At 37.7% G+C, this 24,516-nt stretch overlaps 1 protein-coding gene and 1 pseudogene across 6 annotated transcripts in view; one reads left to right on the forward strand and one right to left on the reverse strand.

The window, feature by feature from the left end:
- The window catches only part of KIAA1841 (KIAA1841 ortholog), a 62,394-nt gene extending 42,191 nt beyond the window's left edge, over nt 1-20,203 (reverse strand). For 3 of the 6 annotated variants that reach the window (XR_005529877.1, XM_039240339.1, XM_039240343.1), the window contains exons 1-6: nt 20,103-20,203; nt 16,679-16,837; nt 9,354-9,540; nt 8,442-8,535; nt 6,243-6,481; nt 2,058-2,116 (exon numbers count right to left, since the gene is read on the reverse strand). Coding sequence is in view for 5 of the 6 variants with exons in the window: in XM_039240339.1 (XP_039096270.1) it covers nt 2,058-2,116; nt 6,243-6,481; nt 8,442-8,535; nt 9,354-9,540; nt 16,679-16,828 (729 nt within the window). In the remaining variant the exon portion in view is untranslated. Of the gene's footprint in view, nt 1-2,057; nt 2,117-6,242; nt 6,482-8,441; nt 8,536-9,353; nt 9,541-16,678; nt 16,838-19,673; nt 19,734-20,102 lie in introns of those variants that run through there. The other 3 variants (XM_039240340.1, XM_039240341.1, XM_039240344.1) reach the window with 3 other exon arrangements.
- A 125-nt stretch (nt 20,204-20,328) lies between these two features.
- On the forward strand, nt 20,329-24,296 carry LOC120237168 (annotated as a pseudogene).
- Nucleotides 24,297-24,516: the final 220 nt, after the last annotated feature.

Below are 24,516 nucleotides of genomic sequence, written 5' to 3' on the forward strand. Positions count from 1 at the left end.
GAAAATGAATGCTGAAAAGAGTAGCATGAAGAATAATGTCATTTCAATACCTTTCAAAGATAAAATTCATTAAAAGCTTAGTCTGTGGATTGCTAGACAGTAACTGCATTTAGGTTAATCGATACTGGGTTAATTTGTACTGTTCCAAAATGAGCCAGCAGGCCACATTTGTACAAATGCATATAGAGCTAGAAAAATAATCTTCAATTTTCTTGGCACACATTAAACAATAATTCAATGAGCATCTTTTACGACTATGGCAGGTATATATCTTAGTCCACAAACTCAAGTATACAAGATATGTGACTTCCTAAAACTAGACTTAGTGGCAATTGTAAGCCTCTACTTCTCTGAGTGGTAGAAATATTATTTTAGTCAATTCAGGGTTTTCTCAGTTGTGTTGTGCTTGCTTTCTGACTTTCTTCTATTTTCTCCAACCTGAGGTATATTCATTTACTTTTTGAGGTGGCTTTGGGGTTTAGGGGAAAGTAGCTCTGGCTAATCTTATATTCTTTCAAATATTTTGTTTATGGGAAAAAAATTACACTTTAGGGCTTAGATTTCAAAACTCAAAGGTTAAGGACTCTTCATTTCTGCTTTTTTTCTATAACCCTTCCCTGAAGCAATTAATACCAGCAACTAAATCCAGAGCAACTAAAGAATAGAAAGAATACAGAGAACTAGCAAAACATTCAACATTCAAATAAACAAACTTCACATCTATTAATATTGGAAAGGACTACTCCGCCCTAACACAAACATATATAAACATGTGAATGATTAAATCTAAAATAAAAAGAAACAAATATATTTAATGTTAGAATCTGTTATGTATTTGTATACATTGTGCTTTTATATTTTATCTACTCTTAAACAATAGACATTAGCATTGGGTTTATACATATATGATTATATTAGTAGTTGGGTATTTGTTTTTAATTCACTGATTTATAAATGAAAGACACAACCAAACATGCTGAAAGAAATTACTTAAATAGTGAAACAAATATATTCAAGTTAATTTTCATTTAATTTGGTTTTATAGCAAAATCCCTCTTGGAATAAAGCTAATTCTGCTTGGCTTCATCTCATACACCAGTAAGCTATTCCTTGAAGATAAACTGTTTGCTGTATAGGCATAATATATGAACGATACGTACTAGTTTAACCCCTTCCCAACATACTAGTTTAACCCCTTCCCAACAGAACTAGTTTATTCTATGGAATTGTAAGCAGGAACAGTTAGGGATCCCTTGGAAAAGAAAGAGGAGACAAAGCTTTCCTGACACAAGAGAAGTCGTTTTCGGCCTCCAGCTATTTTCTGCCATCTGTGCTCCACTTGCCCAAGCACACTTTTGCAGAACTTCCTAGGAGGTGTCAGAGTTACAAAGAAATACAAAGACCTTAATAGTTAAGAATTTTAAGGGAACAAAGGGAATACAAAAACTAAGTCTCCAGCAGGCCTGGAAATAGCCTGACCAAAGTAGTGGTAAAAACTCCCACTGCTGTTTCCAAAGAAAGTAAGGCCCTGCACTCCTCATCCAAGAAAACAACCCAAGACCCCATCCAGTTTAAACCCATAGCCCCTTGCCCTCTTCCAGTTCCCTCTGCTTCATTATAATATTGAAGTCTCCACCCTAGGCGGAGCACAAGCTTCATTAACATAGCAGAGGGTGCCTGTGCTTTATGCCTGCCTTTACTTGTTATGATGGAGCTTCCCTTTATGAATGTTCATCCTAAACCCTAAATAAAAGAAACTGCTCACCCCTCCTTGGTGAGTCAAGGCTCTGGAAGTTACTCACAAGTTACTCCCTGTGATCTTATTTGCTGCAAACAGTTTCCTTTGTGTGACAATTCTATCTGATACAGGCTCTTAGCTGTAACTCACTTCAGCGGAAACTCCTTAAATTAGTTCACTTACAGAATCACACTCTTGAATTAACAACTATTTTAGTAAGATGTTTTAGAAATTTCTAGACACTTAAAGAAAAAATCAAGCTGTATATTAAATTAAGCATAAGTGAATAAAAGAGCTTGGATCTTTTATTAATACTTACCAATGAATCCATTTTCAAAAACTCTGAAGAAATAAGAATTGAAATGACATTTCCTGGCTCTAAAAAAAAAAGAAAAAAATTAATTCTCCTTTTGATTTGTACTTCAACCTCCTCAGGACACGGTCCTTCTCACCTTAAAAGAGGATGTTACACAGTGTGGAGGTTCCTCAGGAAACTAACAATAGAACTCCCTTATGACCCAGCAATAGCACTGCTAGGAATTTACCCAAGGGATACAGAAATGCTGAGGCATAGGAGCACATGTACCCCAATGTTCATAGCAGCACTCTCCACAATAGCTAAAACATGGAAAGAGCCTAAGTGTCCATCAACAGATGAATGGATCAAGAAGATGTGGTTTATCTATACCATGGAATACTACATGGCAATGAGAAACAATGAAATCTGGCCATGTGTAGCAACATGGATGGACCTTGAGGGTGTTATGCTGAGCGAAATAAGTCAGGCAGAGAAGGACAAATATCATATGTTTGCACGTATAGGAGAATTAGGAGGAACTTGACGGAGGAACAAGCGGGAGAAGAAGGGCGGAAATGGTGGGGGAAAGGGAGAGAGGCAAACCATGAGAGACTCTTGAATGCTGACAAAAACTGAGGACTGATGGATGTGGGGGGGAGGGGGGATGGGCATGGAGGAGGGCACTTTGGGGATGAGCACTGAGTGTTATGTAGAAACTAATTTGACAATAAACTATTTGTAAAAAAAAAAAAAAAAAGAGGATGTTACATTATAAGAGCAGTTTATTATAACATTACTACGTCATGTGGCTTAGATACATAAAAGAAAGAAAATGCAGTGTTAAAATATAGGGTATAGAGAAAGCACATAGTAAATCTGCCCTGGAATTAGATTCATATCTAAGTAAAAAGACTCCAGCTAAAGATACAACATGCAAACTTCTGCTTAACTAAAGCACAGAAAAAGATAATTAGAATTGAGACTCTTAATTTATCACATAAAAAATCATAGTGAGAAAATCTTTTAAATGATTAATGAAAGCACTTGTTATTAGTGAAGTTATCTCAAAAGCAACATGCTTGTTATGAACAAATATTTAATTAAAAGATTCTAAAAGATAATAGAAAATTTACTATTGCAGAAACGCTAAAGTTACTTCCTAAAGGCAGACTGAGGTAAGTCTTGGGAGGCATAACTAAGAAAAGGGGAATGCTGGTTGACACTATTATTTTGGTAAACCTAAGTCATCTCCTGTGAGATATATTTAAAGGGGGAAATATTGTGATTTTTCCCATTACAGTACTAAGACAATCCTTCTAAATAAAGAACTACACAATGATTAAAATAAGTAACTCTCATCTTTGTTCAAATAATAATTCTAGGTTAAAGGTTCTCAAATAGAAATGGTAAAGGGAGTGGGTAAAAAATTACTCAGGTTAGTTTAATACAGCTCATTCCAGCTAAAATCCATTGTCTGCATTATTGGAGATTTAACTAAGGATTCTGGTGGTTTTCCTGTTTGTTTTTTTTAATGAAAGTTTATGTTTGTAGCTACTGACATAAGATCAAAGATTACAGAGTGACTAGTTTTGCTCCACTTCTTTTACCTTTACTATATGCATAAATATGCTGGATAAAACAACATTTTTTTCTCCCTGCATAATTTAATTTCTTTTTTCACATATACATAACCATATCTGAGTGATCTGGAATCTCTGGAATCTGACTGGCTGAAACTTTTTATTTAGCGAGCTTATAATTTTTATTTAAGAACCACCAGAAACTTTTCCCTTAATTTGATCCCTAAAATGTATTAACAACTTTCTTTAGAAAATGTTTATACTATCAGTATAGATTTATTTACTAATAAGAGTTTAAAAATATTTTGGTACTGCTACAAATTGTAAATTCTAGGGCACAAATTTTATTATACCACAAGTATTTTCTATACAAGGTTACACCCAGCTAAAGATTACTTTGCAATTATTCTTCCTTTCATCTAGAATACCAGACTTCATACTTTAATTTTTTAAAAAATTTTACTTTTAAGTAATCTCCTCACTCAACATGGGGCTTGAACTCACAACCCCGAGATAAAGAGCTCCACACTCCACTAACTGAACCAGCCAGGTGCCTCTGGTTCCCAAACTTTTGATCTTAAGACTCCTTTTTTGTTGATGAGTTACAACTATTAGTATTGACCATACCATAAAGTAAAACAGGAAAAAAAGTTAAAATATTTAATTCCTTTTAAAAGAATTTTTCTATGAAAAAATATTTTTATGAAAAATAACTATATTTTTCCAAAATACAAATTAGCAGTAAGAGTAACACTGAAATTTTTTTTGCAAATTTCTTCAATATCTGACTTAAAAGAAGACAGCTGGATTCTATATCTCTTTCTACAGTCAGTTTGTGGTAGTCTTCTCGGATGTTCCATCAAAACTCAACACTTGGTAGTTTCTTTTAAAGGTTAGGTGTAGGGGCACCTGGGTGGCTCAGTTGGTTAAGCGTCCAACTTCTGCTCAGGTCATGATCTCACGGCTTGTGGGTTCAAGCCCCATGTCAGGCTCTGTGCTGACAGCTAGCTCAGAGCCTGGAGTCTGCTTTGAATTCTGTGTCTCCCTATCTCTCTGATCCTCCCTTGCTCAAGCTGTCTCTCTCTCTCAGAAATAAATTTTTAAAAAATTAATAAGAAAAAAAATTTAAAGGTTAGGTGTAATGGAATCTGAAGTTGTATCAGTGAACTTTTCCTATTCTGTTATCTCAAAGTCAAATGATTTATCTTGCACATTAAATGAATCTTTATTTAACCCATGCATGATTTGAACATCACACACTGGTCATATGGAAAATATTGGTTCACTGAGCTGTGGAGTTTTCCAAATGTTGAAACATTTCAACATTTCATTTTATAATATATATAAGGGGCGCCTGGGGGGCTCAGTCTGTTGAGAGTCTGACTCTTGATTTCGGCTCAGGTCATGATCTCAGAGTCGTTAGATTGAGCCTCGTGTTGGGCTCTGCACTGAACATGGAGGCTGCTTAAGATTCTCTTTCTCTCTCTCCCCCACTACCACTTCCTCACACGGTCTCTCTTTCTCTGAAAAAATAAATATATAAATCACATTTGTTAATTATCATCACCAGTCTCCTCAGAAAAGTCTCTTAATTATGGAGAAACTGTCAAGCATGTGAAAGCAGATACAAGCTTTCCATATTCTAATTCTCACTTGACAACAAATACTGTCAGTTGATCAGCTTAATTCATTTTCAAGAAAATATCTACCCAATGCCTAAGTATGAATAACCATAATCTGCCTGTCATTCTTTAAAGTAAAAATGGTTTTTTCTTTTTAAAAAAGCAGCTGGTTTAGCTTGCAACTCAAACGACTGCACAAGTGCTTTTCCTCTAGACAACCATCATACTTCAGTGTGCAGAAGTGCACTTCCCATGTCATCACAAAGAACATGGAAAAGATGGACGCTCAAGGGTCAAGAGTTAATCAAATTACTCATCTTTACTGCTTCATCAAGGACGTTCTTAAAGTGAGACTGAATTTTTTCTTTTTATCTTTTTAACTATGAGCACATGGTATTCAAGAATATGGTGACCACTAGTAACTTGGTGCCCCTGCCCTGATGTGTGCCCTCCATTGCTTCTGTACCATGTGAACAAATGGCAACAAAGAAGAAGACTGTAAGATATTAATATTATTATGTAAATTGTCTTGACTTCATGAATCCTCTAGAAGATCTCCAGGACTCTGGGGCACCTGGGTGGTTAAGTGTCTGACTCTTGATTTCCGCTCAGGTCATGATCTCATGGGTTGTGAGACTGAGACCTACATAGGGCTCTGCACTGAGCATGGAGCCTGCTTAGGACTCTCTCAATCTCTCTCCCTGACTCTACACCTCCCCCACTCATTCTCTCTCAAAATAAAACAACAATAAACACATCTCCAGGACCCCAGAGATCTATGTACCATACAATGAGAACTGCTGATCTAGAGACCTGTCTACTTGCCATACAGTCACTATAATTTACTAAAAAATGATGAGGTATCAGTTTCCTAAAAGGTGATTACTAAATCTAGTCACAAATACTAATGTCCAAATAATTTTCCACATTTCATGCTTGGTCTGAAGCAACTACCAGGTAACACATAAATTTCACTACAAAATAAGCAATAGATTGTTTTTTACCTAAAGTGGGCATCTCACAATCTTTATTCTCCTTAGTGTTCCTTTTAACATATTTTATCAACCAGTTGAAAATGTGAACGTCACAATGAACTGAAATGTCCACCTCTTCCCAGCGCTGGGCATCCATAGATAAATATTCAGCAAAGTACTTCATTTCTGATATCAAAAGATCTCGTGGGCAAATAAAATCTTCTTTCAAGTTTTTTGCTTCATCACATACATGGATCACCATGTTTGGCCTTCATAAAAAATGTTATACAGAAACGAAATTATTAGAGTTTTAGAAGAGGAGCCAAGAATACTGACATTTACTGGAAGTATAAGAACAAGATACTTTTGGAAGTTTTGACTAAATCAATTTGATAGGGTTTGGCATTCAGAACTTTTCATAAATGTATCTTGCTAACCTGAACTGTATCTTAGATTTTAACTAATTTTAGTTAAGCTATTAAGCTTATTAAGCCTAATAACTTAAGAGCTTAGAAAAACAAAAATATTTTTACTATAGGACTCAATTTATATGGTTTAAAGTTTATTTTTCAAGTCATAAGTTAAAAAAAAAGTAATACCAATTCACAAGGAAAAATTAAATAACACATTCTAATTCTTGTGAGGAACATAAAGCAGTACTTCTACATGGTTATGGTATGAGAAGATAAAGATTAAATATTAGAATTTTCTTACTATTAATAAGTAAGATAAACAGTTAAAATCATTCATTAAGGAATCAAAAATTTAGCATGGTTACTTAATTATTTTTAACAGCAAGAAAGTTTGTTTCTAGGCATTCATCAAATATAAATTAGTAAATGTAGTTAAGAGAATTAAGACTACAACGTGCTTATTAACATATTTTAAAAATAACTTAAGAATAAGTTTAGATGATGCATCAGAAAGACTGCTTCAAAAAATATATAGTCCTTGAATTTACTTTCCCTTGAAAACTGTATCACCTCAAAAAGAAATATCAGCATGATCCACAACTACTTTTATGTCATTACAAAAGAGAATTAATCAAAAGACACACACTGTCCTACAACATGAATTTAATATGTTCAATGGAACTTCATAACTTTCTAATACAAAAAAATTATATTTGAAACAAAACTGGGCTACCAGAAAAAGGATTATTAACCAACACTATTGTCAAAGTCAAAGGAATTTAAATACCTCTTCACAAATTATTCTTCCAAAGAAATTATGGTCAAAATATAAACAGGTTATGGCTTGTATAATGAAGCATACTGTTTCTATGGCTGTTAGATCTACAATATGAAATACTAGACAATCCCAGCAAGAAAATTACCTGATAAATTTTTGTGCTACACAAACAAAACTACCAGCTAAAAATCTATGTGAGTACATTTAAAATCCCTGAACTATACACTTCAAAAAGGTGAATTTTTTTTATTATGGTCAAATACACATAACATAAAATCTGTCATATTAGTCCTTTTTAAGTGTACAGTCCAACGGCTTAAGTACATTCACACTGTCATGCAATTATCACCACCATCCATCTCCAGAACTGTTTCAAAAGTTCTGGCATATGAATTATATATGAATAAAGCTGTTACCAAAAAAAACCCAAAAATCAACTATCAGAACTGAAAATATAGAAAGGAACTCTCAGATATGATGGAAATGTTCTATATCTTCATTTGAGTGATGGTTACATGGTGTATCCATTTATCAAAGTGAATATTTAAAATATATGTTAATTTATTTTATGTAAAATATACAAAACAATCAAAACTTGCAATATACTGAAAGGTATATTCTAATTTTTAATGTTTCCATAATCAGAATTATACTCCAATGGTTCTAAAATACATATTTAGTTTCTTTAATAAAATTGGAGAACTACTGGCAGAGATTTTTCTTTGGGTTTTAAAATTTGCTTTTCAAAGTTTTATATTAGAAGAGGCTATTCTTAATATTTACAAATATGAAAATGAATTTTTTAAATGGAAAACTATAGTCCAATTTAATTATAACATGAATAAGTCATATATTTAGCTGTCAAGCAATTGTTACAGTTCAACACATGAACTATTCTGATTCAAACAGTTTCAACCATTGTGTAATGTGAAATTCCTAAATTATTCTAACTGATGTATTCAATAACCAATTATATATTTTATAATTTAAAGTTGATATTCATATTAAATCTTATCTAGCAAAGAACCAGCCTCCTACCCTTCAGATTCTTCAGTCTTTTCTCCACCATTACGAGTAGTACAATTTTCACTTTCTGAAGAACAATTCCTTGTGGAAGCTATACTATGTCTTCCTTAAATACAGAAACAAACACATACAAAAAACAAAGGGGGAGGTTAGCGTTTCTAGCTGAGAACGGGTTTTTACTTACTGAATGGTTATACTGTAAATGCATGGGTTTGCAAGGCTAAAGATGGCATTTTGTTAGGTGGTATCTTCCTTAATATTTCTAAAGGTATATGGAAAAAACAGTATAAAAATAGGATCACACACTGCTAACATTATACTAAAGATTTAAAAACAAAAGGGTGTGAATGCAGAGGGGTCAAATGTTCAAAAGTCAACAATATAGTTCTCTCTTCCCGAAGCAAGTTTTTATATCAGTACTCTGCTGTTGCTGAGATTCAAATCATTTACTACACTCAGGATTTCTAAAATCAGTAATTATTTCCAAAATAATTGCAGAAAAGATCTTTTCTACCCTGTCACTGTGTCATTTGAAGCTACTGATGACTACAATAAAAGGTAGCTGTAAAAAAAGATCAATAACATGAGGAATAAGCAATATTTTCTCAGTAAAAAAAATTAAGTAGAAGGTACAGGTCAACAAATCTCTTTGAAATTATGACATAACTAGGCCAATAGAATGGAGTAGTAAATTTTGATATAGTAAATAGCTTTTATTTTAGTAATAGTGTTTGACCTGTATGGTAATATTAAAACATTTCTCAAATATAGCAAAGACAATTTTCTGAAATTCAGGAAGATACAAATACTAGTAGGTTTTCCAGAAATGTTTATATTAGCCTTTAAGTAAATAAAGTTGACTGAAACGCATATTTTGCAAAATTATGGTAAGAACAAATGCTGTATTTTGTTTTCAAACCTTACCTGTTTTGGAAACTGCATCTTGACCAACTGGAGTCTCCTGAAATTCTCCCTGCGTGTCAAGAAGTGAGGATTTGATATACGTGGCTAACGTTTCCACAGGACTCTCTCCAGCAGCCATTAGGGGATTATACTGGTTGTCAACAGGTGAGCTTCCGCTGCTCCTCAGTTCATCAAACCTTTTTGCACACTGTAATTACATCAAAGGAAGGAAATGCGTGTCTTTCTTAACTAAACAATAGGAAGATTATTTTCTTGCCTTCTATTTGATAATACTTTTCTATAATCATTTTTTACAAGTGAATACTAATCTGCTGGGTACCTAGAAAATCAGCACACATTTCAATATACAAAAACTTCTGACTTTTTTTTTTTCCTTAGAATTCAGGGAAGAACTTATATTAATATACTTTGACCCAATGGCAAAATATGTTTATGCTGCTATAGGAAAATGAAGAACGTCTTTATTAACCTTATTTCCCTGTGGTCTGCATTTATTATCAGTTGACAATTTCAATAATTTAGTTAAAAACTTGGTTATTATTTTTACATTAACTGAGTTCCCACCAGGAATCAGACCAAATTTTAATCTTCAATGGAAAGCAAATCAAAAAGAATCTGATTTGTGACACTAGATTTTCTTTATTATAACAAAGACTTTGTTCTTACCAACAGTGAGGTTCACCTTGCACAAAATACATGGCCACATATTTGGGCATAGTGTGTTCCAGCACAGTGTTTTCCCCTTAACCCATCAGTTACTAAGAAATCAACTTAGAAGGTCCAGATCAGCAATTGGGGGAAAAAAAAGTAAAATTTTATTAGAAAATATCAAAAGTGCATTAAACATACTACGCTAAGTATGCCTTCATGGAAATGTCATTTCTATGTGTGTCTTAGGTCACTGCATAAAATGCTTTCCTTAATGTGGATCCTGGTCAGACAACACTGCCATAGCATCCATTTTTAAATCTCCACCATCATCAACATGATGCTCTGGCAAATTCCAGAGCAGACCAAGTAATGTGGGACGTACAAAAGGAAAAAAATATATATGACATATATGTCTACATATTAAATGAATAAAGCATTGGGTATGGCATCACTCATTTATTACACATATATTATCAATATCCACTAGATAAGCACTATTTTCAGTAAAGATTGTTTATACAGTTACTATTACATGAAATGCCTGTTTAAGGCTTAGTCTTTTGAAAACTAATTTAAGAAAAAAGGAGCTTAAAAAATATGTATGTATAGACAGACATATTATGCAGTCAATATGCTCTGTCTTTAAACAGTCTTAAAATTAAATAAAAATAGGGGCGCCTGGGTGGCTTAGTCGGTTAAGCGTCCGACTTTCGCTTAGGTCATGATCTCGCGGTTCGTGGGTTCGAGCCCCGCGTCGGGCTCTGTGCTGACTGCCAGCTCAGAGCCTGAAGCCTGGTTCAGTCTGTGACTCCCTCTCTCTCTGACCCTCCCCTGTTCATGCTGTCTCTCTCTCTCTCCTAGAAATAAAATAAAAATATTTTTAAAAAAAATTAAATAAAAATAATATGATAAATGAGAAACAAAATATTTTTTATATGAAGACTGAAAAAATGATGTTTGGGCAAATAAAGAAAAACAAATGTTATAACATCATTAGAAAAATGTATAGATTCATATGTACATGTATAGGATAAAAAAATAAATGGTTTTATTGAATTCATTTTTTCTACAAAATTTGTTTTTTTACTTTTTTAAAAATGTTTTGTATTTATTTCTGAGAGAGAGAGAGAAAGACAGCACAAGCAGGGGAGGGTCAGAGAGAGAGGGAGATACAGAATCTGAAACAGGCTCTAGGCTCTGAGCCCGCTATCAGCACAGAGCCCGATGCGGGGCTCAAACCCATGAACCATGAGATCATGACCTGAGCCGAAGTTGGAGACTTAACCCACTTAGCCACCCAGGCGCCCCGAGTTTAGTTTTTTTTAACATGGAGAAAGTGATAGGTAGGCTTTTAAATAAAACACAGGTTCCCAGGCACCTGGCTGGCTCAGTCAGTGGAACGTGCAGCTCTTGATCTCGGGGTTGAGTTCAAGCCCCACGCTGGGTGTAGAGACTACTTAGAAATAAAGTCTCAAAAAAAACCACACAGGTTCTTTTGATATCTTTTAGGTAAAGTTTATAGCTATATTGGAAAATGAATGTAGATTTATCTTGCTTAATAAGCTTTACAGTAATTTCTAATACTTAATAAGAGTATTATGAATTCTGAATATTTGAAATGAATGCATGATTGTTTAAGCAAAGAAGTAAACTATAAATAATTTCAACTATATTGTTAAATTGTTCTTTATGTTTAAGCAAAATTTACATGATATCTGTATACAAAAGATGAGACTGGACCCCTTACCTATATATACCACACACAAAAATTAGCTCAAAATAGATCAAAGACTAAATACAAGATCAAAGACAATATAAGCATTAACACTATAAAACTCTTAGGAGAAAATAACCTTGGATTAAGTGATGGTTTCTTAGCTGTGACACTAAAAGCACAAGCAACAAAGAAAAGTCAGAAAAACCAGAGCTCAAAGTTTAAAACCTTTGTGCTTCAAAGGACACTATCAAGAAAATGAAAAGACAACATACACAATAGCAAAAAAATATTTACAAATCATATTATTTGACAAGGGACTTGCATTTAGAATATATTAAGAACTCTTCCTACTCAACAATAAAAAGATAAATAACCCAATTAAAAAAATGGGCAAAGAACCTAAACAGACATTCCTCCAGAGATCTGTAAATGACTTATAAGCACATGACAAGATACTGATCATCATTAGCCATCAGGAAAATGCAAATCAAAATCATAAAAAAAGAAAAAATCATAATGAATTATTACTTCATACCGATAAGGGGGGGCTTTATTCAAAAAGACAGAAAATGAAAGTGTTGACAAGGACATGAAGAAATTGGAACTATCTGACATTACTGGTGGGATTGCAAAATGGTGCACTTTGGAAAAATTAGACATTATTTCAGCTAAGTTAAACACATAAAAACTCCTTTTTTTTGCGAGACAGAGAGAGGCAGGGCTCACTTGGGGCTCATGTTTTACCCAAGGTGGGGCTTGTTGTTCACTGGAAGTGGGACTTGAGCTCACCCAAAGCAGGGCTCATGCCTCACCCAAAGTGGGGCACAAGCTCATCTCATGTGGGACTCAAATTCACAAACTGTAAGATCATGATCTGAGCTGGTCAGATGCTTAACGACTGAGCCACCCAGGTGCCCAATACATAAAAATACATATAGTTTGTTAAGTAGCCGACTTCGGCTCAGGTCATGATCTCACAGCTCGTGAGTTCAAGCCCCACATTGGGCTCTGTGCTGACAGCTCAGAGCCTGGAGCCAGCTTGGATTCACTGTCTCCCTCTCTTTCTGCCCTTCCTCTGTTCGCTCGTTCTTTCTCTCAATAATAAATATTAAACAAAACTTAAAAACAACATTAACACTACTTAGGAGTGCCTGGGTGGCTCAGTCAGTTGAGTGTCCTACCCTGGATTTCAGCTCAGGTCATGATCTCATGGTTTGTAGGTCAAGCCCTGTATCAGGCTCTGCACTGGCAGTGGGAAGCCTGCTTGGGATTCTGTCTCCCTATCTCTCTACCCCTTCTTTGCTCTCTCTCTCTCTCTCTATCAAAAATAAATAAACATTAAAAAAAATTAACACTACTTAAAAATAATCTGATTCACATTTAGTTGTATTTTAGTTAAAAAAATAATTCAACAATTCATTAAATTTGAATACACAATGAATATTAGATATGATAGAGTTACTGTTAATTTTCTTGGTACCATGGTTGTGAAATCACGTCCTTCTTTTTCTTTTTTAATGTTTATTTGAGAGACAGCAAAAGCTGAGGAAGGGCAGAGAGGCAGGGAGAGAGACTTCCCAATAACTTCCATGCTACCGGTGCAGAGCCCAACGTGGGGCTGGATGCCATGAACCATGAGATAATGACCCAAGCTGAAATCAAAAGTCGGATGCTTAGCTGATTGAGCCACCCAGGGGCCCCGTGTCTATTTTTAAGGAAATGTACACTGTAGTCTATGGGGAGAAGTGTCACAGTGTTTGAAACTTACTATTAAATAACATGGAAAAAAAATCACATAAAAGGATCAACAAATAAGGCATCCATATTAGAATATAGGGGTGTAGTACTATTCTTTCAACTTTTCTCTATGTTTGAAGATATTTACAATAAAAAGTTAGAACAGTAGTTGAATTCACAGGTTTGCTCCATTTTAAAAGTTGACATGTTTCAAAACTTAACCAGAAGGTTTGAAAAAGTATAAATTAGGGAGTGATACTATACACTACAAAATAAATTCCTGGGTGCCTGGTGGCTCAGTTGGTTGAGTGTGTGACTTCTGCTCAGGTCGTGATCTCATAATTCGCGAGTTCAAGCCCCGCATCAGGCTCTCTGTTGTCAGCACAGAGCCCACTTCGGATCTTCTGTCCCCCACTCCCTCTGTCCTTCCCCTACTGATTCTCTCTTTCAATCTCTCTCAGAATAAATAAACTTGAAAAAAGAAATTTCCTTATCATTTCACAAAGATCTATAACATAACTGAGGTCAAGTAATTTCTTGTGGGTACAGTTTTTCTCAGCTGCAAAAGATAGTGGAACCTGGTTCGTTCACTGATTCCACAAGTATTTATTGAGTATATATGGTGGACCAGGGCAATGGTGAATATGTTTAAAATATACTGGGAAAATCACTAATGTCATTTCTACTTTTAGAAAACTCTGAGATGATTCACCTACTTTAGGATTCCTATTAACAGCAAAAAGTCTCAAGTCAATGATTCTCAAACTAGGGTTCATGGATAAATGACCAGAAATCAAAGAGCTCTCTGTAACAATTTTTAGATTTTAAGTTTTGATTCTGAGCATAAAATAAAATCATCTAAAACATCAGGATAGCAGAGTATTTCAGCGCCTATTTGCTTTTCTGTTTACAATTAAGTTGTACTAAGAAGTACTTTGTCTAAGGTAAATTTTTAAAATTTATTTATTTTGGGGCGCCTGGGTGGCTTAGTCGGTTAAGCGTCCGACTTTCGCTTAGGTCATGATCTCGCGGTTCGTGGGTTCGAGCCCCACGTCGGGCTCTGTGCTGACTGCCAGCTCGGAGCCTGGAGCCTGTTTCAGTCTGTGACTCCCTCTCTCTCTGACCCTCCCCTGCTCATGCTGTCTCTCTCTCTCTCTCTCCTAGAAATAAATAAAAAAACATTAAAAAAAATTTAAAAAAAAAATAAATAAATAAAATTTATTTATTTTGAGAGAGACAGAGTGTGTATCATCAATGAGAATCACCACTATGAGAATCATCAAGTTGGATGCTTAACCAACTGAGCCCCACAGGCACCCCATCTAAGGTTAATTTTTTAAAGCATAAGATAGGGAATCTTTCTATCTCTTGATAGATAGGCACTGGTGTCAAGGGAAGGCTAGTAATGTCATGGTGCAATGCAGGTCTTCATAGTAGGTTAAAGAGAGAAGAGTGGAGGAAGAATGAAGTCTTTGAAAGGCACAAGGCAATACAAGCTGAATGCAAAATATTTTGTGCCATGACAGACCACACAATATTTGCCTTGTAAGCAGCAATTTAATTTCAGCAGAACACTATTACTTACCACATTACGTAACCATTATTATTTTTTTACCTTTGTTTTTTAAAGGTTTATTTACTTATTTTGGAGGGGGTGAGAGAGTGCACGCACACGTGTGAGTGTGAGAGAGGAAGGGGCAGAGAGAGAAAATCTCAAGCAGGCTCTGCACTGTCAATGTGGAGCTGGATGTGCAGCTCGAACCCACGTACCTTGAGATCACGATCTGAGCTGAAGTCGGGAGCTTATGAACTGAGCCACCCAGATGCCCCTACTTTTTTATTTTTAGAGACAAAGAATGTGAGCGGGGTAGAGGGGCAGAGGGTGAGAGAGAGAAAATGCCAAGTAAGCTCCATGCAGCCCAGTGAGGGGTAGGATCCACAACCCTGGAATCACGACCTGAGCCAAAATCAAGCTGGACACTCAACCAAGTGGGCCACCCAGGAGCCCCCAGCTAACCATTATTGGTTCAAATTGTATTGGTTTTAGTTTTTACTTGTGTCTATAATACGTAAATTTGGTTTATGGGTGTTTACAAGTAGTATTGTTAGTGCATATTTTATTTACATTATAATAAAAGTAATTTAAGGGACGCCTGGGTGGCTCAGTCTGTAAGCATCCAACTCTTGATTTCAGCTCAAGTCATGATCTTACTGTTTGTGAGATCAAGCCCGATGTCAGGCTCTGTGCTGCTGGTGCAGAGACTGCTTGGGATTCTTTCCTTCTCTCTCTGCCCCTCCCCTGCTCACACTCTGTCTCTCAGAATAAACAAAATAAGCATTAAAAAAAATAATTTAAGTCAACACTGGGAGTTTACAAGGTTTTCCTTTAAAAAGATCTATTACTCAAATTTGAGAAGCATAGCATTAGGGATTTAATAACATATGATTTGATTTACAAAAGTTTTATCTACCCATAATTTCCCAGTAACAGTTTTGTTACTTAAATTTAGATATTATTAGTGAACTTTCAGTTGTTATATAAACAACTGGTTGAATTTAGACACACCAGGTGGGTTAATGTACCAGGTAGGTAGGTAATATATATAAATAATAATTTATGTAGCTTGTATCTAGTCAAATTATATCATATGCACATCAGTATTCATGCATATGAATATATAAAATTCAAATTTATTTCTTAGTAGTCATTTCTTTCTTTCTTTCTTTTTTTTTCTGAGAGAGAGAGACAGCGTGAGCAGGGGAGGGTCAGAGAGAGAGAGAGAGAGGAAGACACAGAATCTGAAACAGGCTCCAGGCTCTGAGCGAGCTGTCAGCACAGAGCCCGACATGAGTCTCAAACTCACAAACCGTGAGATCATGACCTGAGCAGAAGTCGGCTGTCCAACTGACTGAGCTACCCAGGCACCCCTTTTTTTTTTAAGTTAATTTATTTTAGAGAGAGAGAGCGATCAAGCTCACATGTGAGCAGGGGAGGGGCAGAAAGAGAGGGACAGAGGATATAAAGCAGGCTCTGCACTGTCAGTGCTATGGAGCCCCACATGGGGCTCAAACTCACCGACTATAATAAGATCATGACCTGAGCCGAAATCAAGAATCAGATGCTAACTGACTAAGCTACTCATGCACCCCAGTAGCTGTTTCTTTAAACTGGTCACTTTTTCTGATTCTTCCAGGAGCTATCTGGGGGTTGGTTATTTACCTCTTTGGGTGTTAACCCAGGTACAAGCCTTGCCACAGTTTCCCAGTTGATGGTCTGATGGATTCCAATTAATGGATAAAGGATCATGTCCAACACCATTTGGTTGTTATTGTTCAAGAAATTGTTGTTCTCTGAATATCCACGACTCATCTTTCGGAACTAGAAATAAAGACAAATAATTTATTTACATATTAAATCCAAGTGTTTTTAGAACATTATAAATCATTTACAATTTATTCCTAAATATCATATGCTATCTATAAAGGAAGAATAAAAGTGACCTAAAATACACATAGACTATATGGCTCAAATCTCTTCAATATTATGGACTGGTGGATGGACAGATACACAGATGGATAAATTGTGTGATAAAAAAGTATAATAAAATATTAATGGTAGAATACAAGTGGTTGGGTACACAGGTGTTCACTATAATATTCTTTTGACTTTTCTATATGTTTAAAACTTTTCATAATAAAACACTGGGGGAAAAAGTTGAATACAATATATCTTCCTTAAAAAAAATCCATATGTGTGCCTGATTTGTACCTTGATTAGCAATTCATGGATGGTGGAGTTTAACTGTAAAAAAAAAAACAAAAACAAAAACAAATAAAACACAAACAAACATACAAAAACAAAAGCTCATTAAAAGAATTATAATTTTACTCTAGTCCCAAGTAATATTTCCTTTATTCTTCTGTGAGTGAATGTCCATGATACAAACAATAAAGACTGAGTATATTTAAATTTTACTAATGCAATCAAATGAAATTTAAAAACGGGATAATCTGACATGATAGGATAAGCATAATCATTGTTATTGTGCTGTGTGATTATTAGTTATAAATGGTGGGGAGATTATAGCAACAGTTGTAATTAGTATTATTTCTAGAAATTTGAAGGTTTTTTTTGGAGTGTTCTTCCTTGTCTTGAGGTAAAACACGAGCATTGGCCTGATAAGGTTTAATCGTTAAACACATCCAAACACACCCTGCCACTCAAATATAAAAAGCCAAAGCACATATACACACACACTCCTGTACAGTGGAGGCTTCCCTTGCTTCTTCACCTGGGTCCCCACCCATCTGTCCTCCTGTCACATACTCTAATTCAATTCAGGAGCCCTTGAATGACATATCCAGTGACCAAGGGAGTCCAAGATCCTCAGGCAAAAGAATCACCAAGAAAAGAGGCTATACAAAGTTTCCCAAATAAACAGTTCAATAAACATTTAGTGAGTCCCAACTATGTGCCAAGCAGTGTGGATACAAAAATAAATATGGCATGGTCCCTGTCCTCAATGAATTTGTAGTCTGGTGAGGGATATTAACAGACAAATATAATTTTAATATCATTTGGTGAGAACCAAAGCAGAGGGGAGCCATGGAGGAGCAGAGGAAGAACCACACATAACAGCTGTTATTTACTGAGTACAACTGGCCCTTGAACAGCAGAGGTTTGAGTATACACCCAGACTTTCTTCAGTACAGTACAGGATTGTAAATGTATTTGTTCTTCCTTATGACTTTCTTTTTTTAAAAAAAAATTCTAATGTTATTTATTTTTGAGAGAGAGAGTGTGTGTGAGTGGTGAAGGGAAGAGACAGAGAAGGAGACAAAGAATCAGAAGCAGGCTCCAGGCTCCAAGCTGTCAGCGCAGAGCCTGATGCAGGGCTTGAATACACAAACCATGAGATCATGACCTAAGCTGAAGTCAGACACTTACTGGACTGAACCACCTAGGTTCCCCAGCTGACCTTACGATTTTCTTAATAACATTTTCTTCTCTTTAGCTTTCTTTATTGTGAGATTACAGTATATAATACATATACAAACTATGTGTTAATAGACTTTATGTTATCAGTAAGGTTTGTGGTCAACAGCAGGCTATTAGTGCTTAAGTTTTTGAGGAGTTGAAAGTTATAGGACTATTTTTGACTAGGGTGGGGGTCAGCACTCCAACGTCTGCATTTTCAAGGGCCACCTGCAGTTTCATGATTGTAAAACATTTCTTTGAGCCCAGTTGTACATAGATTTTACAGTGCTTTACTGATCCCCACTTGTATGTCTAGCACATCATCACTTTTCATACCACACAACTCGAAATGTATTTTAGAACATAGGGTATTTCATTATAATTTGTTTGGATCTCAGTAGAAAACAGTCTACTCCAGAATTCAGGGCAAGGCACTTGGGTCCTGTTTTTTTCTTCACTTCCAAAAATATTCATTAAAAATTTCTAAAATATTTACTGTGTCCTGCAATATGCTGGCACTTGTTAGCTAATCAAAAACACTGTCCATATCAAATATTTAAAAATGTTTGCATATATTTCAAATATGATATTCATTTATAATATACAGGATATTCTCATAAATTCTCTCGGAATAGTTGTCACAGTGCACTACATTGTTGACAACAAAGTACAGACTTATCAAAAACTGTGGAAATAAGAAAAAATCTGAAGTTCAAATTACACTTCTACTAAATCTAGTCCCATCCATGCTAAAATATTTTTTAATGTTAATTAATGCTTAAGGTCAAACGCGTTATTTACATGAAATAAATATTCTATTTAATGCATTACACTTTTTAAGAACACTCTTCACGTCCTACTCCCCCTTCCTACAATCTTGGTTTATTTAAACGTTTTAATAAAATCAATCTAATTAATTAATTAAGGCCAAATATAAGTCCACCACTGGCGTCTGACTTTTTTTTCTTTTTTCAAAAGAAAAAGGCTTTTGTAGACAGAGTCTTTTTCCTTTAGGTAAAGGAAAGACGCTAAACGTAGGGACCGGTACAGTAGGTAGGTCAAAGGCCTTTGGCGTAACTGAGGTTGGGAGATAAGAGAGTCGTCCCGCTCCAGGGGAGAAGCCCGGTGCCCAGGCTTCCTGACCACCAATGAGAACCGAAGCAGATGGCTTTCACCGTGAACGAAAGAATAAAATCACATCCGCAACTCAGGACAAACAGATCAAAGCCGTGCAAACCTTGGGCGCAGAGGCTCACTGCGAAGAGCGTCCTCAGGGGTCCCCAGCCTTTGGTGTCCCCGCCTTCCCCGTAGGGGCAGAAACTGCCCAGGCGCGGAGAGGATTGGGGGCGGACAAAGGCGCCGGGCAGCGGGGCAAGGCTGAGGGAAGATGCTGGCAGAGACACAGGGCGCGGTCCGGCGGGAGGAGGCCGGGGCTCCCTCAGCTGGGGGCGCGGGCGGGACCGGCGGCAGGGACCTGGGGCTGGGAAGGCCGGCGGGCTGCAGGCGGCGCGCAGGGACGTTCGGGGGCGTTTGCGCTAGCGGGACCCCGGCACCGCCCGGCGGAGGAGGAGGCCGCGGCGTGAAGCCGCTGACTGGCGGCGGTACCGCCCCTTGCCGCACTTTCCGCCTCCCGCCGGCATCCCAGGCCCCTCGACGTCTCGCTCACCTGCGCGGGGCCGCGGTGGCCCTCACTGCGACTTCGTCACCTGCAGCGGCCAGCACAGCCAGCGCTCGCGCCATGAAGCTCCAGCTACCCGGCCCGCAAGCCTGTCCACTGTACTCACACACATCGCCCCTCCCGCTCGCAGAGTACCTCCGGCCCCCACGCCGTACAACCAATCACAGGCCAGCGCCTCAGCGGCGGAACCAATGAACAACGAGCTCCTGCAGGGATGGGGCGGGTGGCCACAGAGGGGCTGCGGCTAGCGCCTGCTGCGCCGCGCCTTTGCCTTCCCCTTCCCTCTCTTGCTTTCACTCCTGGGTTTGTCGCAGTGCAGCGTCCTCACCCACCTAGCGTCTTGTTTCTTAGCAACCAGATCCTCCTGACTGGATCGTAAGTGACCAACTCTTGACTCCAGAGGAAATAGGAACATGTGAGATAAAAGAACTCGGATCAAGAATGGATGAAATAGTTGGCGGTGTAGGTCACTTTGGTATACGTGCTTAGGTTAGGAAGAATGGTAAAGTTGTATCATTTAGAAGGACACCAGAAGTATCTTGGGTGAAGCATTGTCATTATCAGGAGGCATCTCTTGAAAAATGTAAACAATTCTGGGTTAGAAATTCAGTTTTCATTCACATTGATAGGTTCTACATGTGTTATTGTGGTGACTACTATTACTGGGAACCAAGTAAGACATATAAGGCTCAGTCTTATAGGGTAAATACTACTATGTGTCAATTACTTTTTTTATTTTTAGTGTTTTAAAATTTTTGAGAGAAAGAGAGACAGAATCCCAAGGAGGCTACACACTGTCAGCGAATCATTGCTCCATAATGAGTAGAAAATAACAAAGCAGAATTATAGAAATAACAAATTATAGAAATAACAAATCAGATGCCCAAGTTAGCACTTGCAAAGGGCTCCCTTAGTAGTTTATATTGGCAGATGTTATAAATATTCTAAGCTGTGATATGAAACACACAAATGACAAGAGTTTATAGGGTGCTGCATGTGATGTTCACAAACCTAGGCCTGTGTTTTAATGCTTCCCAGCATCTAATGGGGAAACGTACTTGTAGGTAGATCAGCTCACTACTCAGGCAACTGGGCTGCACTCTCAACTCTTCAATATTGTTTGAAAGACATGGGTCATAGTAAGAGAAAAGAAAGCCTCGGGGCAGTGATACCTCCACATTCAGAAGAGTTAATATGGACACTATAATTGTGCCATGTGACCAAGTGAAAGGTATTTTGCTAACTGATCCCTAAAGTAAGGGGAAGATGTACGTGAAAGTCTTCAGAGAGTATAGAAAAGGATTTGGTATAATAGTAGAAATTATCCAGCTCTGAAGCCAGACCGTCATGGGGCTGGAACTCATGAACCCAACAGTGAGATCATGGCCTAAGCCGAAATTGAGCTGCATGCTTAATGGTCTGAGCCACACAGGTGTCCCCCATGTCAATTATTTTTTTCATTTTTATTTTTTATAAATGTTTTAATGTTTGAGCGAGAGAGTGGGGGAGGGGCAGAGAGAAAGGGAGACAGAAGATCCAAAGAAGGCTCTGTGCTGACAGCAGAGAGCCCAAAGTGGGGCTTGAACCCACTGTGAGATCAGGACCTGAGCCCAAGTCAGAGGCCTAACAGACTGAGCCACTCAAGTGCCTCTGTGTCAGTTACTTTTAATTTTCACTTGCAATAAGTCTAGTTTGAGGACTAAAACTAAATGTAGAAAGGACAGAAAAAAATAAAGCTCTAACCAAATGAGTTAATTACTATAATGAGATCTGGTGCTTGAGTGACTGTCAGGAGTTTTTTTCCAATTGTATCAACTCTGACTTTTTGCTGTTTTTACTATCAAATTCTTTTACTATTTTTATTCCAAGGAAACACTGAAGCTAGGTAAGCTCTGTATTTAGTTAGGTAAATTCTTTTTTTTAATGTTTATTTATTTTTGAGAGAGGGAGAGAGAAAGAGCATGAGTGGGGAAGGGGCAGAGAGAGAGGGAGACACAGAATCTGAAGCAGGCTCCAGGCTCTGAGCTGCCAGCACAGAGCCTGATGTGGGGTTTGAACTCAGGAACAATGAGATCATGACCTGAGCCGAAGTCGGACGCTCAACCTACTGAGCCACCCAGACACCCCAGGAGCCCAGACACTCTTTGCTTTTAGCAAGGTTCAATAAAAAGAAATGAAGTCAGTTAAGAATCAACCAGTTTGCAAGTGGAGATAGAATAGAGCTCTATTCCTGGACCCCATTCACAACATTTGCTCTTGCTGTTGATCCATATAATACTATGCCATCTTTAAACGATCAATTCAGGAACTTAATGTTTGAACCTTTTCTCATCACCCTTTAGTCTTTTCAAGAACAATATCCCTTTACAGAATGACAGGGCAAGAAAGAAACCTTGATAGATGGACTTCTTCAATCTTTGTATTCCAAGGTAAGAGAAAGTTCAAGTGACTTGCCCAAGGTCAAACAATCAACTGTTGGGTTCAATGACCTTTGCCCAAGGAAGAACCTTTGGCATCATACAGATGTTTCTGCCTTTTATGCAGAATGGGTAATTTTATCTGAGACTTCCATCTGCTTCCCCCTCCTCACCAAGTCTAACCCTTTTATGTTCATAAGCTCATCCCTCTATCAGTTTTAGTACAGACTAAGTTGCTTTAACAAAGAGACCCTAAATACAGTGGCTTAAACACAATAAAAGTTTATTTCTCTCTCAAATTACAGTAAAGGTGGGTGCTCCAAAACTGGCATGGCTGCTTTGCCAGTCTTGACACAAAACGTCCATCTCTGAGTCTGAAATGGCTGCAGAGGAAATGTGGGATAGTAGTGTAAGGCAGTCAAATTTCCATGGGGGGTGGGAGGGAGACAATCTCTAAAATTGGTGAGAAATACTGGACAAGCACATTATTTAGAAATAAGGCAAAAACAAAGTAGCAGAAAAGCTAAGTGTGTTGTTTCTGGGAATCTGGAGTGAGGCCGGGGACTACTTTATTTCCTTTTTTTTAAGAAATCACAATTTGATGTTTTTAAAACCATGCAATTTTACTAGTTTCATAGTTAAAAATATAAGTGAATGTATAAAACATATAGGAAGGAAAAATAATCAACTCAAACAAGTTATATCTTCAACTAGGCAAATATTAAGTATGGAAAATTAACCATAAGAATCTAGAATAAAACTTCACGTGATCCCAACATTGTTGAAGGAACAGGGGCAGAGGATCAATAGGGAGAAGTGTCTAGAAGAGAAAGCAGGGAGGACAATAGCGTGCCAACATTCTTGTGTGGTTTTAAGACTTCAATATTGAAAACTTTAAACACTGGTAGAGAAAAATAAACACAATTAGGGTTTAGAAGTAACCACAAGAATAAAAATAGAAATGTATAGTTTTCAAACCTAAAGCAGCAGCAACGCACCTGGCAGTCCCTCTGGATCTGTCTCTTGCATCGACAGTGTTTGGACGGAACACAGGGACGCCCCCTCCTATAAGCCTCCCGACCACCCTCCAACCTTTTTTGCAGTCACAACCTTCAGAGTCATTTTCTTGGCCATCCTCTGCCTCTGGGACCCACCAACAACCTATTTTAAGCTTAGTTCGTTTTTACCCATCACCCGTGAGCTTCCCGGATTCCTCAGAATTATTTCACTGAGGTCGAGGGGGCTGTCAACCTCCCGGTCAAAGGCACCTGCAGGCCTCCTACACCTACCTCTCTCTGGGCTTCTATTTCGACCGCGACAATGGGGCTCTGGAGGACGTGGGCCACTTCCGCGTGTTGGCCAAGAAGTGCGAGAGTGCTGATTGTTCTCAGAAGGTGCAAAATCAGCAAGGCAGCCGCACCCTCTTCCAGGACCAGGATAGGCAGAAGCTGTTCCAGCATGAGTGTAATAAAACCCTGGACACCACGGAAGCCGCCCCAGCTCTGGAGAACGTGAACCAGGCCCTTTGGGCTCTGCATGCCCTGGGTTCTGCCCATGCAGACCCTCATCTCTGTGCCTTCTGGAGGACCAAGATGAGAAGGGGATCAAGAAGATGGGTGACCACCTGACTCACCCCTGCAGGTGGGATGGCCGCTAGGCTGCGGGATATCTCTTTGAAAGGCTCACCCTCAAGCAGGACTAGGAGCCTCTCTCCTGCAGCCACTAGGCAGCTTTTTAACCACCCTGGATCCCTCTCCCAAATGGAAACAATAAAGCTTTCTACAGCAAAAAATTAAAAAGAAAAAAAAAAAAAGGAAAAACTGAAGAAAAAAATGTGATCTATAAAAAAGGAAATGGTGGGGCGCCTGGGTGGCTTAGTCGGTTAAGCGTCCGACTTTCGCTTAGGTCATGATCTCGCGGTTCGTGGGTTCGAGCCCCGCGTCGGGCTCTGTGCTGACTGCCAACTCAGAGCCTGGAGCCTGTTT

The sequence above is a fragment of the Hyaena hyaena genome, unplaced genomic scaffold (assembly GCF_003009895.1).
Source record: "Hyaena hyaena isolate Hyena2069 unplaced genomic scaffold, ASM300989v1 scaffold_173, whole genome shotgun sequence".
NCBI classification, from domain to species: domain Eukaryota; kingdom Metazoa; phylum Chordata; class Mammalia; order Carnivora; family Hyaenidae; genus Hyaena; species Hyaena hyaena.